The sequence below is a fragment of the Chiloscyllium punctatum genome, chromosome 42, assembly GCF_047496795.1.
Source record: "Chiloscyllium punctatum isolate Juve2018m chromosome 42, sChiPun1.3, whole genome shotgun sequence".
Classification (NCBI taxonomy): Eukaryota; Metazoa; Chordata; class Chondrichthyes; order Orectolobiformes; family Hemiscylliidae; genus Chiloscyllium; species Chiloscyllium punctatum.
Genome location: NC_092780.1, coordinates 36209325 through 36225288, shown reverse-complemented (window position 1 = coordinate 36225288; position 15964 = coordinate 36209325). Strand labels below are relative to the sequence as shown.

At 41.6% G+C, this 15964-nt stretch overlaps 1 protein-coding gene across 3 annotated transcripts in view; it reads right to left on the bottom strand.

Annotated features, from left to right (window-relative positions):
- Positions 1-5820: 5820 nt before the first annotated feature.
- The window catches only part of LOC140465894 (rho GTPase-activating protein 15-like), a 233826-nt gene continuing 223682 nt past the window's right edge, over positions 5821-15964 (bottom strand). For all 3 annotated transcript variants that reach the window (XM_072561796.1, XM_072561797.1, XM_072561798.1), the window contains one exon: positions 5821-13626. In XM_072561796.1, the coding sequence (XP_072417897.1) occupies positions 13428-13626 (199 nt within the window). In that variant the 3' untranslated portion in view covers positions 5821-13427. The remainder of the gene's footprint in view (positions 13627-15964) is intronic.

Here is a 15964-nt window from a genome sequence, read left to right as displayed (position 1 = left end):
CTGATTCTCCTTCAGAAGCCGGGGCCGGTTGTCCAAGGCCGAGAGAAGGAAGGAGAGAGGAAAAACAGAACAGAAAAAGAATGGGTAGAGCAGAAGAGCTCTGGCTGGAGCATATCTTAGCAGAATGTCGAATTCAAAACAAAAACCTATTAAAAATGATCTGTCTCGTCTTCGTAAATAATTAACTTCCAACCAATAGTGCACAAAACAAAATGTCAATGGAATGGAATGTAAATTGTCTGACCAGCAAATGATCCAACACATCCATTTCTGTCACTGCCTGACATGAATTTCGACCCTATTATCTGGTTGTTTGTGGCATCTTGCTGTCTGTAAATGAATTGCTGCATTTCATCCATTACAGCAATGTCTACTTCAAAACTTACTTCTCAGACTGTAAAGTTTCTGAAACTTCCTGGTGTAATGACAACAGCTACGCAAATAGATTTACTAACCCACTCAGATTGGCCTGGTGAAAATTAAGTTACAGGACACTGAGTGTTCAAACCTGGAGGGAATCACACCGGACATTTTAAAAAAAACAACAAAAATAGAATTTACTGGCGAAACTCCACAGGTTTGGCAGCATCTGTGGGAGGAAAGCAAAGTTAACATTTCAAGTGAGTTTTTTTTCAGAACTGATAGCAGCAGGGGAAAAGTGGTACAGTAGACCCCCCACCCCCCCTCCCCGTACCCGCGGGGATACATTCCAAGACCTGTCACAGACAGCCGAAACCACAGATAAGATCGAACCCATCCATTTCAATGGGAAATTTACCTTCCCGGCAGTCCTCTGGTTCTGGAACATTCCATATAATACGTTCGGGCCCCTGTAAACCACAGGTAACTGAAACTGTGGAAAATTATTCCAGGGTTTACAGGGCTCATCCTGTATTTATGCCAAAGGGGAGGTTGGGAATGGGGGAAGGGAAAGGTGAGGGGACAATGGAGCCCAGACAGAGGAAGGGGTAACTGAATGAGTGGACTATGAATGGCAGGCCAGTACAGAAGAAAAGCTGAATAAGTGATAATGAGAGCTAAAGGTAGCTGCAAATGGGTAGTCTGTACTGAAAGCAACTCATACAATGTGATAATAAGCTTGAGGGTGGGTGAAATGGATTAGCTGTGCTGTATGCAATCTATGTCCAATCAGGACTGGAGGTAGATGTGGATAAAAGACATAGAACGATAAAATCAGGCTCTAAATTTATTGAACTTGATGTTGAATCCCAGAGGATTAAAGGATCCAAGAATAACACTTCAGAGGCCGCATCTCAACCCCAATCACCATTTATTTAGAAATGCGTAGCCTTTGACAATGGCACTGCTTTTCACAAGGGTTAGCATGAGTCTAGCCTCAGGTAACTGTCTGTGTGGAGTTTGCACGTTCTCCATGTGTCTGCGTGGGTTTCCTTCAGGTGCTCTTTCCTCCCACAGTCCAAAAATGTGCAGTCTAGGTGGCCTGTAGGGGCTAGTGAAAAAGAACAATCCAGGTCTCTTTCAATATATAATTTCAGTTACATCACACTGTATACTTTTGCTACAAATTGTGTCTTACAATCTTATTCTCCACCACCAACTGATGAAGGAGCAGCGCTCTGAAAGCTAGTGCTTCCAAATAAACCAGTTGGACTATAACCTGGTGTTGTGTGATCTTTTAAACTTAATATGTTTTGGGTGGAAGCTAGAGAAGTGTAGCATCATGAGGTTATCTGTGGGTTTGCAGTAGAGTGAGGTACTGAGATGCCTGTCCTTGATGGAGATGCAAGTGTCCAAGAATGAGACAGATACTAAAGAGTAGTCCATGGTACGTGTTCCCTCCAAGAACACTTCAGCAGTCTGAGACATTCAGCCTTAGACCTTTTGGGTAACCATTCTCCAAGGCGGACTTTGGGACAAGCAGCAACGCAGAGTGACTGAGCAGAAGCTGATCGCAAAGTTGGTACCCGTGGGAATGGCCTCAACGGGGACCTTGGGTTCATGTCACATTCCAGGTGACCCCACTGCATGATACACTGTCTCTCTTTCTCTCCCACACACCCCTACAAATTCACAAACCCACACAGACCCTCCCTCATACACAAGCTCTCTCTCAAATGCACACCCACATACACGCACCCTCTCACACCCCATTACACACACTCTCACACACACTATCACGTCCACTCAGACCCACATGCACACTCAATCTATTGCCCCTACATGTGCACACACATAAGCTTATGGCGTGAATTTGTATTTTCAGAATTGCATTTTATTTTGCTGCATAAATCCATGTAAAACTCAGTAAAACTATACAGAGGGTTTATCAGTCTGACATAGCATTGGGACACAGACAGACTTATTTCCCTCCCCACCCATTTCCGCTTTCCGAAAAGACTGTTCCCTCCATGACTACCTGGTCAGGTCCACGCCCCCCCAACAAACCACCCTTCCCCGTCCTGGCACCCTCCCCTGCCACCGCAGGAATTGCAAAACCTGTGCCCACACCTCCTCCCTCACCTCCATCCAAGCCCCCAAAGGAGCCTTCCACATCCAAAGTTTCACCTGCACATCCACCAATGTCAGTTATTATATCCGTTGCTTCCTATGCAGTCTCCTCTACACTGGGGAGGCTGGACGCCTCCTCGCAGAGCGCTTCAGGGAACATCTCCAGGACACCCGCACCAATCAACTCCACCACCCAGTGGCCCAACATTTCAACTCCCCCTTCCACTCTGCCGAGGACAGACATCCTGGGCCTCCTCCACTGCCGGTCCCTCACCATCCGATGCCTCATCTACCACCTCGGAACACTTCAACCCCAGGGCATCAATGTGGACTTCACCAGTTTCCTCATTTCCCCTACCCCCACCTTACCCCAGTTCCAACCTTCCAGCTCAGCACTGTCCTCATGACCTACCTGCCAATCTCCCTTCCCACCTATTCACTCCACTCTCCCCTCTGACCTATCACCTCCATCCCCACCCCCATTCACCTATTGTATTCTTTGCTACCTTCTCCCCAGCCCCATCCCCCATTTATCTCTCCACTCTGGAGGCTCCCTGCCTCTATTCCTGATGAATGGCTTTTGCGCGAAACGTCGATTTTCCTGCTCTTCGGATGCTGCCTGACCTGCTGTGCTTTTCTAGCACCACTCTGATCTAAATTCTGGTTTCCAGCATCTGCAGTCCTCACTTTTGCCACAGACTTCACACCTATTGTTTAAAAACCTGAGCTCTCTTAAGAGTGCAATTTAAAAGAAGTTCTGGGATTTACATATCAAAGAACAAAAACCAGGATATCCCGTTGTATATAAGATGAAAGTTTTAATCTAAGATTGTTTACTGCATCACATCTCCATGACATTGGACTCCTTTGGCTACAAATTCTGTGAGCATGATCTTAACCTCCACAACCACCTGATAAAGGAGCAGTGCTCCAAACGCTCGTTCTTCCAAATAAACCTGTTGGACTATAACCTGGTGTTGTGAGATTTTTAACTTTGTCCAACCCAGTCCAACACCAGCACATCCAAGTCATGGCTTACATTAATCTAGTCCCATTTGCCAGCATTTGGCCCATATCCCTCACAACCCTTCCTACTGATATACCTATCCAGATGCCTTTGAAATGTTGTAAATGTACCACCACTTCCTCTGGTAGCTCATTCCATATAGGCATGACTGTCTACATGAAAAATTTCCCCCTCATCTTAAACCTTTGACCCTGAGTTTTGGACTCCCTTACCCGGAGAAAACGATTTTACCCATTCATTCTATCCATGCCTCTCCTGATTTTATTAACATCTACAAGGTCACCCCTTCAGCCTCCAATGCTTCTGGGAAAATAGTCCCACTCTGTTCAGCTTCTCCTTACAGTCCAAACCTTCCAATCCCAGCAACGGGCTTGTAAAATCTTTTTTGAACCCTTTCAAGTTTAACACCATATTTCCGACAAGAGGGAGAACAGAACTGAATCCCTAATTCCAAAAGTGGTCTACATGAAAATCTTTCTCTGTGTAATGCTATTTCAGTGCAAACAAAGCCCAGAGAATTGCATTTAATATGTTCTGAAGATTCTCACTTGACACAAAACGCAAATAGTTTTGCTCTACTCATCAAGTGAGAGTGTCTCCCCTTAAAGCAGAATAATTAACATTTCCACCAAACTACACTACCGAGGATAAGAGAGTCTAGGTTGTTTTAATGAAAAGTAGTTCAGGAAATTTATTTCAGATCAGAGTGGATCCCACATTACCTCGTGAACTGTATGGAAATAGCAAGCTGTAATGTTAACATAGTGACATCTGCTGGAGATCTTCGGTAGACAAAAGGCAGGAGGAGGATTAGCTGTTATCTAGAAGTCAGCATTATCCGGAATTAAAGAGAAACGTGGCCATGCTGTCCCTGACAAAACGACTGCCTTGCTGACAATAAAGATGTCACATTCTCTGAGGCAGTGAGTAATGGGACTGCTGCCCCACCCAGTGAGACACTGCCTGGTGCCCAGCATTGGGTAATGGACCATCTAGTCATTATCATCACGTGGAACTCACTTTACGACACTGTACTGCACAGGGTTGAACCGGAGTTAAGAAATTACAACATAGATCGCACCTTGCATATTTTCCCAAATGGTGAAGTTCTTTCTCTCAGTTGCCTTGATTAAGACAGTGTTGTGAAAGAGTGATGTCGGGAGTGATGTGCAGATTGGAAACAGGCAAATGGTAAAACACTTGGCTTTAGCCTCACTACCTCAAGTTAGGGAAGGGGCTGTTTACCAGGACTTCTGTGCCTCACCACTGTCAACTTAAGACACTCATACTTGTATGGGCACTTGGCAAAGGTCATGTGATAACTCCCATAGTTCTAGAGTAGGCCAACATTCAGTGGGGTTTACACTTTTACATGAAGAAGCTCACACTTGGATAAGGTAGCCATTCCCTTGCCAGAGAGAGCAATAGAGCCAAGTCACAGCTAAGGCAGAAGATTGTTAGTTCAATTCCCACTCGAGACATGAACACACAATTCAGGCTAACACTCCAGTGCAATACTGAGGGGGTGTGGCTCTGCCAAAGAGGCTGTCTTTCACATGAGATGTTAAACAAAGATCCTTCTTCACCTACTGAAATGGACAAATGCTCCCATAGTACCAATTCAATGAAAAGCAGGGGAATCTTCCCTGGTGTACTGGCCAACACTTATCCCTAAACCAACATTGCTAAAACAGTTTAGCATTTTATGATCTCATTGCTGTTTGTGGGATCCTGCTGTCCATAAATGTTGCATTCCTGCCATTAGACATTGACAATTTCTTATTCAGCAGTCTTGTGTGGACTGAGGATAACCTTCTTCCATTCCAGCTTTGTGGGTCCTGAGGAAATAAAATAGTTTAATGCTGGATCCGGGTAGGTGGTGTCTGATGAGACGGGCGAGTGCTTGCACATCGTACCAATGTTCAAACCCGCTGGCACCTTGCTGATATCTCTTCTCCAGCTTGGGCACGTTTGAGCAAGAGATTTCCACAAGTTGGGGGAAATGTTGCATTCTGCAGGTTTCGAGGACATCCATGAGGTTTTTCCTTTGCCCTCATTTGCAGTTGCTGGACAAAGCTCGGAGCAGCAAATGTGCATTGGCAGTCACATGTGAGACATGCAAAAAAAATGTGGACCGCCCAATGCAGTTGCATCAACAGTGACTGATCTCAAAACAAATTCAATGTTTGGGGATATTTTGAAGTTGCATAAGGAACTCCTTTTTGAATGGAATCTCGTTTCTCCCCAATCCTTTTTGTCAGGACAAAAGCAATTAATTAATTTTAAACAAATTCCAAATAGGCTGACATTTTAATTTCTTTATTACAGAAAAATGCTAATGTACACATTTTTGTTCAGTGTGCAATAAAGCTCCAATTATTCCATAATTCATTTAATAACCATTTATGTAACAACAGCAAAATACCATACAGGCAACTGGCTAAGTAGAAAAAGGTGAGATACAACTGCAACTCCTGAACAGAATCTTATTTATATAGAATTATATACAAGAACTTGTATTTATATTGAGAAATGTCTCAAGTGCACTTTACATATGGGGCAAGACATACACAAATTAAGAGAGCAAGAGGACACCTAATTGTAGAGAGGTAGATGGCAAGCTTAGCATGGAAAGAGATGACAAGTTTTATTAGGCATCAACTGTATATAAATGATTCAGAGATGCCAGTGTTGGACTGGGGTGTACAAAGTTACAAATCACACAACACCAGGTTATAGTCCAACAGGTTTAATTGGAAGCATGAGCTTTCAGTGCGCCACACAACCGCCTGATGAAGGAGCAGCGCTCCGAAAGCTAGCGTGCTTCTAATTAAACTTGGACTATAACCTGGTGTTGTGACATTTTTAACTATGTATAGAAATGGACTTTGTGGAGGGAAGAGAATATTAAGCTTTTTAAATGGAGCCTGAGGTGGCTGGAAAAATGATAAAAAGATGGACTGGCTTTAGAAATAACATTCCTGAGGATTATGTTGCAATTACTGAGGAATCTAGTCTGTCAGTGACAACTAGAGCATATAGGCAAGTTTCCAAGTTGAAGAAATGGGAGTTTTCGACTGTAGGAAGTTCACACTAACCAGTTGAGTGAGACTCAATTGGGATGGAAGGGATCTGAAAGCAAGGAGAAATCCACAGAATTGCTGGAGAGCAGAAGGAAGCCATTCAGCCCACCATGCCAATTCACCTAGTGCCATGCCCCGATAACCATGCACATTGTTCCTTTGCAGGCAATAGCTGGCTTCTCTTTGGAATGTGTCTTGAGATCAATCTTCTGGGGAGCCAGCAGAGCTGAGCAAGTGAAAAAAGAAAAGAAAAACAGATGGGTGAGTGACATTTTGTAAAGGGAAGGTTCAGAGCTACAGCCTTTGAAGGTCAAGCAAGGTGATCACTTGGGAAATGAGGCCATTAGCTGAGGATGGAGTGATGGGCTTTGTAGAAGTAGAGGGCTGACGGAGTGGACAATTGCAGAGGTGAAAGGAGATAGCTTTCAACTGCAGCAGAGAACAAAAATTCAGCTCAAGGTTAGAGAATACGGAGGTTGGACAGAATGAGGCTAGATATCCAATTACATAGAACCCTGTCCAATTACATCATATGTAGGGAGGTATCTGGCCAACATGTGACTCCAGACCCACATCAATGAGGTTGACTCCTAAGTACCCTCTAGGCTATAAAAGTTGGCCTAGTCAGTGATGCCCATATTAGATTACCTAATAATAACTAATAAAACTTGCTGGGTGGCCTGTCTTTTCCAATATCAGTGCTAAATGGATGGAGATAGTTTGTTCAATTGACTAGCATGTGGTTTAGAATAATACCAACAGCATGGTTTGTCTTATTCTAGCTGAAGCAGACCCCATCACTTGCATCCTCACCTTGCCTTTCACTCGCAGGCAATTGAAAACCGACCAGGGACAGAAACAGCCAAAAAATTGGTTCACAATGAAGCAGACAATGGGCCAGGGCAATGTATTCAGGCATAGCGCACACACATCCGCACCCACCATTGTCTAGAACATAAAAGCAGCCATGCAAATGCAACATTAGAGCACCCCATCAGGTATGGTGCATACTTTCCATCCTTCTTCTCCAGTGGTATGGATCCGTCACCCCAAGGAGCCAACTATTCAGCAGTGGTAGATGCTTTTGAAGCTTTGCCCTATCGATATCCTCACCCTGATGTCATGTGCACACTTTCCCAGCAGGGGTCAATGGATCGCGATCTGCCTCCCTTGTCCCAAATTTGGAGGCAGTGTGTCCAATTGCAATGTCCTAGCACACTGCAAGAGGCCAGGGATTGAATTTGACACTGTTGGTCCAATTTAGAAATCCATCTCTCCACAGTGGTCTGTCAGGGAGTCCATTACACTCTTTCATTTTCTAACACTGAATATTTATTACATTAGGTACTTTAAAGTCAGCAGGATTTCAAACTTTAAATTTTTGCCAAGTATCTGACACTATAGGAAAAGGGTTAACACTTTCACTTCTTTAAGAGCTGCCAACTTTGTTGTATTTGAGGCTAGTGTCAGTGTAAGAATCAAACTAGCTCTTTTCTCAAAATAAAATAAACAAGTCCAGAACCTTAATTTGATTTCATTTACAGTGATTTTAAATAATATATATAAGTCTAGAATCTTTAAGTTATTTACAATTTCTCAGAATGTTACGTTCTAAAAAGTTAGAGGGGTTACATATCACATAAACACAATCAGTAGTTATGAAGTAGAAGCAATCCGCAGATTAATAAAAACAGTGCTTTAAATGTTATGGAATTTGGAAGAGGGCATTCATCACAAGAACATGCACAGCTACCGCCTTCGCCACATTAAGTGCTGTTGATTGGTAACCCTTTTGCCTGAAAAACAGCTTCAACATGATTCCTTCCTAACCCAGATGCTTATTTTCAGAGACTGTGCATTCGAAGTTTAACAATTCCACTAAAATAACAAGCACAAGAAACTACTTTCCAATGAATGTATTAAATAATGTGCATACAAATATTGTAGAAAAGTCACAGTTGTATAATAACTGTATAATCTGGGACTAAGGCAACTCCACTTTAAACGTAATAAATGTGTGAATATTCTGATGGGTTTTATTTTATACTGGTAGGAACACTTCCATTTTAACTGGGGTAATCTTATGCAGAGTGTGGCAATTTTACTTTTAAAAATTCAACATAGAGTCATGGAGATGTACAGCATGGAAACAGACCCTCCGGTCCAATCCGTCCATGCTGACCAGATATCCCAACACAATCTCGTCCCACCTGCCAGCGCCTGGCCCATATCCCTCCAAACCCTTCTTATTCATTATCCCATCCAAATGCCTCCTAAATGTTGCAATTGTACCAGCCTCTACCACTTCCTCTGGCATCTCATTCTATACACGTACCACCCTCTGCGTGAAAAAGTTGCCCCTTAGGTGTCTTTTATATCTTTCCCCTCTCACCCTAAACCTCTGCCCTGTAGTTCTGGACTCCCTGAACCCAGGGAAAAGACTTTGCCTATTTACCCTATCCATGCCCCTCATGATTTTCTCAGCAAGCTCACTGCTCTCCAAATGATTCAATAGTTATCATTTATTCAATGAAGGAAGAGCATTTCATCAGTCAACTGCTGTTTAAGGCATGTTTAAGGTATTGTGTTTAAGATCTGTTCACCTGGAAGTGGTAACATAAGTAGAACAGAATTGATTCAAGATGAAAGAGGCATTATATTTTGGAGTCAATGTGAAGTTCTCACTTTTTTTCCTACTAGGGCGGTAGATGCCAAACCATCCCTTATAAACAGAAAGTCTCAATGTGTGGCATTCACACTAAGTAAAATAAACACTATATCTTGATGCAGTCAAAGGAACCATTCTGTTTAAATGGATCCCATTTACCACCCCCTGAGAAAAAGAACAGGAAGTGACATCACCAACTCAAGGATATCTAAACACATAAATAAGAAGAGGTCCACACCACCAGTGCTTCACTGGAGGATCAATGATGATGTTACCTAGTATGGTGACGAAATGTCTGAAAACAAACCTTCCAGCTTAGCAAGCAAACTTACATCCAGAACCTCAACCTGAGCTACAAATCTTCTCAAAACTCACTAAGACTGAACTTCACATTGTATAGGAACAATATGGGATTGAAGATTGCCAGTTAACTGAAATGAGGAGTTGTGGAAAAGAGAAAGGCAATCTACGAAGAGGTTATCTGACAAACCCCACAGAGTAAATATAATTTTGTAGTTTACCACCCTGTCATCATGTAGATGTCCAAATCAATAACTTACACCCTTTGTCCACCATAGAGTATACTTTCAATCAACTAATGTTAATTTTAATTCAGGGTGGTGTCATGCAAATTTCTGGCTCCTTCCCAAAGTATGTATTTTTGTGCTAGAGTACATTTCCATAAAATCTACCATCACAAAATGCCTCAAAGGTTCTTATGTATATGGTGAGTCATGAGATTATATTGGAAATCGGAAGTTTGCAAAGGGATACTCCCAGATCAAACAGCAGACTTGTGAAGATTACAATGCCAATAAATGAATCACCACTTAACACTGTAATCAATTTCAATGTCTCTCCTTACCCTTTTTCTTAGGAGCATTCTCGGGATACTGCCCGAGAGTGACTACAACTCTCTTCATGGACTCTGCCATTGCTGCTCAGTTGTATACCAGAGGGGAATGGTGCTAGTGGAGGATATTGGAAGGTAGATCCCCAAAGTCTGCCAATCTCTGCCATCAGTTTTGGCTTTCATCTCCCCAGTGAGAACCTCACAAATAGTTTGCATTTCTTCCAGAAATTCTGAATGGGATTGGTAGTCCACAATGTTCATTTGGTGAACTAAGAAATACTGACATAGTTGAGTCCTGTCAATATTGATAATAAAATATGTTGAGGAATTTTCAGTGCTCTTAGAGACAGTGGCTATACTGAATATCAATTTCTAATATTACAGTTTGGGAGTTTGGGCCTCATCATGCAGTGCTTTCACAGGCTAGGTAAAATGTTTCATCACCACCTCTCTGACACCACATACATCTCTATACTTCTCCGGTTTATTCCCACCTGCTGTGGGGACACTGATGCCTGAGGCGTAGCACCTCTTCTCCACGAAGGAGAAATCAATGATGCTCTCTCCCATTATGTGACCTACTTGGTCTCTCGGATTTAACAGAAGGTCACATGATGAGCTCACCCACTGTCCCAGAGGATTTTAATATTTTGGGTTGCAATGGAGTACTTCAATTAAACAGATTCTTAAACACAGACATTTTTTATAAATCTAGAGTGAAACTGACATGCCAATGAATCTGAATTAAGACTGCTAGGGCAATTAATATTTATAAACTCTGACATTTCTGACTGGATCACACAGTTGTGAATGTCACATTGCTGTTGCTGCACTGCAACATTTCCTGGAGGTTATACCACACATGGTACATTTGCCCACAATGTTTTCCATCCCCTTATTTCCAGTGGCAACACTGAGCTTAAGTCAAACTCTGCAGATAATTGCTGAATCTTGCAACACAACAAAAAGGCCATTCAGCCCTATTGGACCCATTCTGGCTTTTTGACAGAGCAATCCACTAAGCTGTTCATTCCACAGATATTTGAGTATGTCTCCATTTGTCCATTTAAAATCATTACTGAATCTGATTCAACCGCTTTCTCCAGATCACAACCTATTGAAATAAAAAAAGTTGCATGTCATCTCCCCTCTGAATCTTTTGCTGATTATCTGAAATCTGCATCATCTGGTTACTAATCCTCCTGCCACTGGGCATAACTATTCCATATTACTGTCTCAGAACTCTCAAAAAGTCATCCATCATTCCAGCTTGCTCTGTATTTCAATAATTCTTACAAACATACATAAGAACTAGGAGCAGGAATTGGCAATGTAGCCACCCGAGCCTGCTCCACCATTTGATATGATCTTATCTCAGCCTCAACTTCACTCTTCTGCACACTTCCCATAATTCTTTAATTGTTACTAATTAAAGTTCTATCTACCTCCTCCTCAAATTTATCCAGTGTCCCAGCATCCACTGTGCACTGGGGTGAGGAATTCCACAAATTCACAACAATTTGGAAAAAGTCATTCTTCCTCATCTGTGTCCTCAATCTGCTACTCCTTATCCTAAAACCATGACCTCTCATTCTAGATTTCCTCACAAGGAGAATCATCTGCTTCAAGTCGATTTGCATCCTTCTCCCTATTGCTTCCTTAAGTTCATTTGCATTGTTCAGTTTCTTTTTTGTGCCTTTCCTAAGATTGTCGACAATTGCTTTCTGCATAAGCAAGCTTCCTGATGTTGTGTGCACCTCAATACTGAGCTCCATAGCAATGCTGATCCCTTCTGGCCAAATCTCTAACTAGATCCAGCTTCAGACATTTGCAACATTCCAAGTTTGTTCTACCTTTAATGCTTGGAACATCAGAGACAAAGTCTCCACAATTTCATGGTTAGTGAGAGTTCCTCATTGGAATTGCAAAGTCAGAAAATCAACTCCAATTATTCTGGAGAGTAAAATTTCCTTTCACAATGGTATTATTTTAAATGGTGACGAAGAAATGGAATCTAGAAAGATGGGACTGCTACTTCAAACTCATTTTTTTTCCAATTCTTTTCTTGGAAAGCATCAATTCCATGCTTCCTCACTCTTCCCTTTCCTGTAATGTATTATATAAAAACACAAACCTGACACTGCCTTACCACTACTTCACTTACCTCATTCAACCTCCTACTCTTCTCAAACTTTATTGGTATCCTGCACAATGGGCCTTTTATCTAGGTTTTCAAGATGGAAAAAAATACCTTGACGATCAAGTAATCTGAGAACATCAGGAGTCGTACAGTAAATAAACTACACAATGGAATGACTCTTCATAATTCACTAAAGTGCACATTCTAACTCCTCTAAACTCCACCTCATACTACCTACCACAATTGTACTATCCATAGTCAGAATGTCCTTTTTGAGTAAAACAGTTTTTTGAAGTGTTAGAGGAAACTACACTATTACATTGCTGTAAGAACACAGTGTATTCAGTTCAACTCCAGCATTATAACCCTAGCTTGCTTGACGATCTGACTTAACAGCCCGGGTAAATCATTTTCAATATGACTTTCTCCCACAGGTTTCAGTTACTCATGTGTGATATAATCTCCAGTTGTTACAATTTTCCCAATTCAATCTGCTTTCATAAACTGCACAATCAATCAATCATTATACACAATATCAATAAATAGCAATACATAAACATGAACATCCAATACCATGGGAAGTTGGATCCAGTTCTTATTAATGATTTCAGATCACATGTAAAAATGGCCTCAGAATAGAGAGAGAGAGAGAGAAAAGCACACTTTAAAGTGCTGTGTGCTGATTCATAACAAAATTATCCTGCTGGGCAGAATCCCAAGGACTACTATGAACCACACAGTGAAAGCAGCAGCTAGAAAGACTTTCTCCAAAAATAATTTCCAGGCGCGAGTTGAAATAAGCACAGCACCTTGGCTGGATCCAGACATAAGGATCTCAGAATATTGAAAACAAAAACCACAGGCACAGCAGCAAAGCAAAGTTGTCGATCAGATGGGAAGGCTCATTTGTACTGTGCCTCAGGGCTCAAGACACTGTCCACCCAGAATATGACCCATTTGGAATAATGCTTCTCCATCTATAAACATGAAGTTGAGTCAGACCATGTCCTGAGAAACAGCCTTTCTTCTTTTTGCATAAGACTATGTCTGCTAGGTCAAATGCATGCAGACACATCTAGCTCCTTATTACTCTAGGAATGCACTCACACGCACACATACATACACACACCAGTCCTCTGTTAGGCTACACTGCCCCATTCTGTTGCTCATCTAAAAATGGTCAATTCCTGGCTTTCATTAAAAAGGTTTCGGTATTGATTAAGAATGAACTCTACAATCTGGTTCTGGTAGACCATGTGGACTGCGATGTTTCCTGTCTCTGTCTCTGGTCGCAGGAGGGTGGGGCCAAACACAATCGCCATACTCTGGGAACTCATCCGATTCTGGTTGCGGTAGTCTATCACACTAGAAGAGAGTGAAGGAGATTATTATAATTTGGAAAGCCACACGCTCTTTTATATCACCATTGTTCAATCCTAAAACATACCATTAAAATTGTCCTTGCATTCGCTTTGAGTCAATGCCCACATTAGAAAAGGGACAAAAATATTGGATAAGCAGGCAACATAGCTCATCTCTCAAAAAGATTTAAGTACAAACATTTCAACCCCATCCAGCCCTCAATGCATGGCCAAGTCCATATCAGTAGTTCCCATTGATTAATTAGGAGCAGGAATAATGACAGATTTTTGCCTCTTTAAACCTGGATCAATGTGATACTGGACTAAATTTACATAGTACACAGACAGGCCTTTAAGCCTAACTGCCTTTATCCAGTGTTTTATACTTATCATTCTACTTGAGCTAATACTATCAGCATGACCCCTTTTACTCCTGTTTAGCTCGGACTTGGTGAGCTTCCACTCTAACTCACCAACACTTGTCATCTCAACTACCTGCAGTATTCAGTTCCACAATCTAACCAATCTCTAGGTCAAGAAGTTTCTGTTGAATTTCCTATTAGGTTTAATCAGGCATTTTTTTATAGCCCTTGGTTTCGGTGTCCCCAAAAGGTCAAAAACATTTCCTCAATGCCTACCACATCAAATCTTTCATAACTGTAAATATTAGCTAACTCCTCACAGATTGGAATTTTTCAAATTCTATCTGATTCCTGGGAATTAGTTTATCAATGGATGACCTTTCTTGGAAACTGGTTGTGAAATGAATTATTTCCTCAATTTTTAAATGAAGATTCTCTTCTTGATTAAACTCATATAAAGCAATATGAAAACTGGCCAAGGACTGTGATATAATAAAAACCATAAGATCTGCAGATGCTGTAAATCAGAAAAAAAACAGAAATTGCTGGAAAAGCTCAGCAGGTCTAGCAGCATCTGTGAAAAGAAGTCAGAGTTAACATTTCTGGTCCAACGACCCTTCCAGACCTAAAACATTAACTTTGATTTCTCTTCACAGGTGCTGCCAGACCTGCTGAGCTTTTCCAGCAACTTCTGTTTTTGTGCCAAGATATAATAGCTAACTGAAACGGTTATTCTTGTGCAAGTTTGGCCAGGCAGCTGTTTGCCTCTGAGGCACCATGGCTGAGCTAAACTATATTCACACAAAACCACTAACCAAACAGGCCAAGGACCTCAGCTGCTTTCCCATTCATTAGGCTTGGCAAAATCAGGCAAATCGTGCCATATTACAGTGACCATAACATCGATCTGATAACTCTGCCTAGATTGAAGATCAAACCTGCACCATTTCAGGTCTAAATCTTTGTATTTCCCTCATTTATTATAACTTATTGATGATCTCTGCACACTAAGCACTGCTATCACTTACACAGTGTTTCCTTCATCCTGTATCAAAGTGTTTTGAACCATCTGCTCTATTAATGCATTCCTTTACGAGCACCACAAAAAGCTGGAATTCCTTAGCTGTCTCTTTCATATGGCCTAGAGTTTTAAATGCCTCTTCTGAGATCATCAGACCTCTATTTTTCATTTTTCTAAGTTTCCCTCCTAACCCCCTCAACATTGATGAACTTTGACCCTTTATCTCAATTTGAACAAACAATCCTTGATGACTAATTTCCCCAGAAACATCCACTTTAAATAAATCCAGTCCAGTATTGACTTGCCAATATCATGTTCAACATGATCAAATATAAGCATTTCTAATTGAATACTCTGGTGGAAGCACTCAATGTTAATTACAGTACAGGTTAAAACTGGTGGACTATATGGTAAATCAAACAAGAGCCACCTAACTCTTGCTAATGAATGCTGTAGTGAAAACTAATCACACCTTGTTATATAGTGCACAACTTAAGATGACACAAAAATGTTTGTGGCCAATTAAAAATAATTACTTGAAATAAAAAACACGGTTTCTATTATAAAGTAGAAATACCATGTTTAAGTGTTTCACAACTTTACTCCTTAAACATCTTTCATAGAATCCCTACAGTGTAGAAACAGGCCCTTCGTCCCAACACGTCCACATCAACCCTCCAAAGAGTAACCCACCCAGACCCTTTCCCCAACCCTATTGTCCTATATTTACCCCTGACTAATGCTCCTTACCTGAACAATAAGGGCAATTTAGCATGGCCAATTCACCTAACCTGCACATCTTTGGATTGTGGGAGGAAACCAGAGCACCCGGAGGAAACCCACACAAAGACACAGCAAATGTGCAAACTCCACACAGACAGTCACCTGACGCTGGAACCGAACCTGGGTTTGTGGTGTGTGAGGCAGCAATGTTAACCACTGTGCCGCACCTGCTTTCA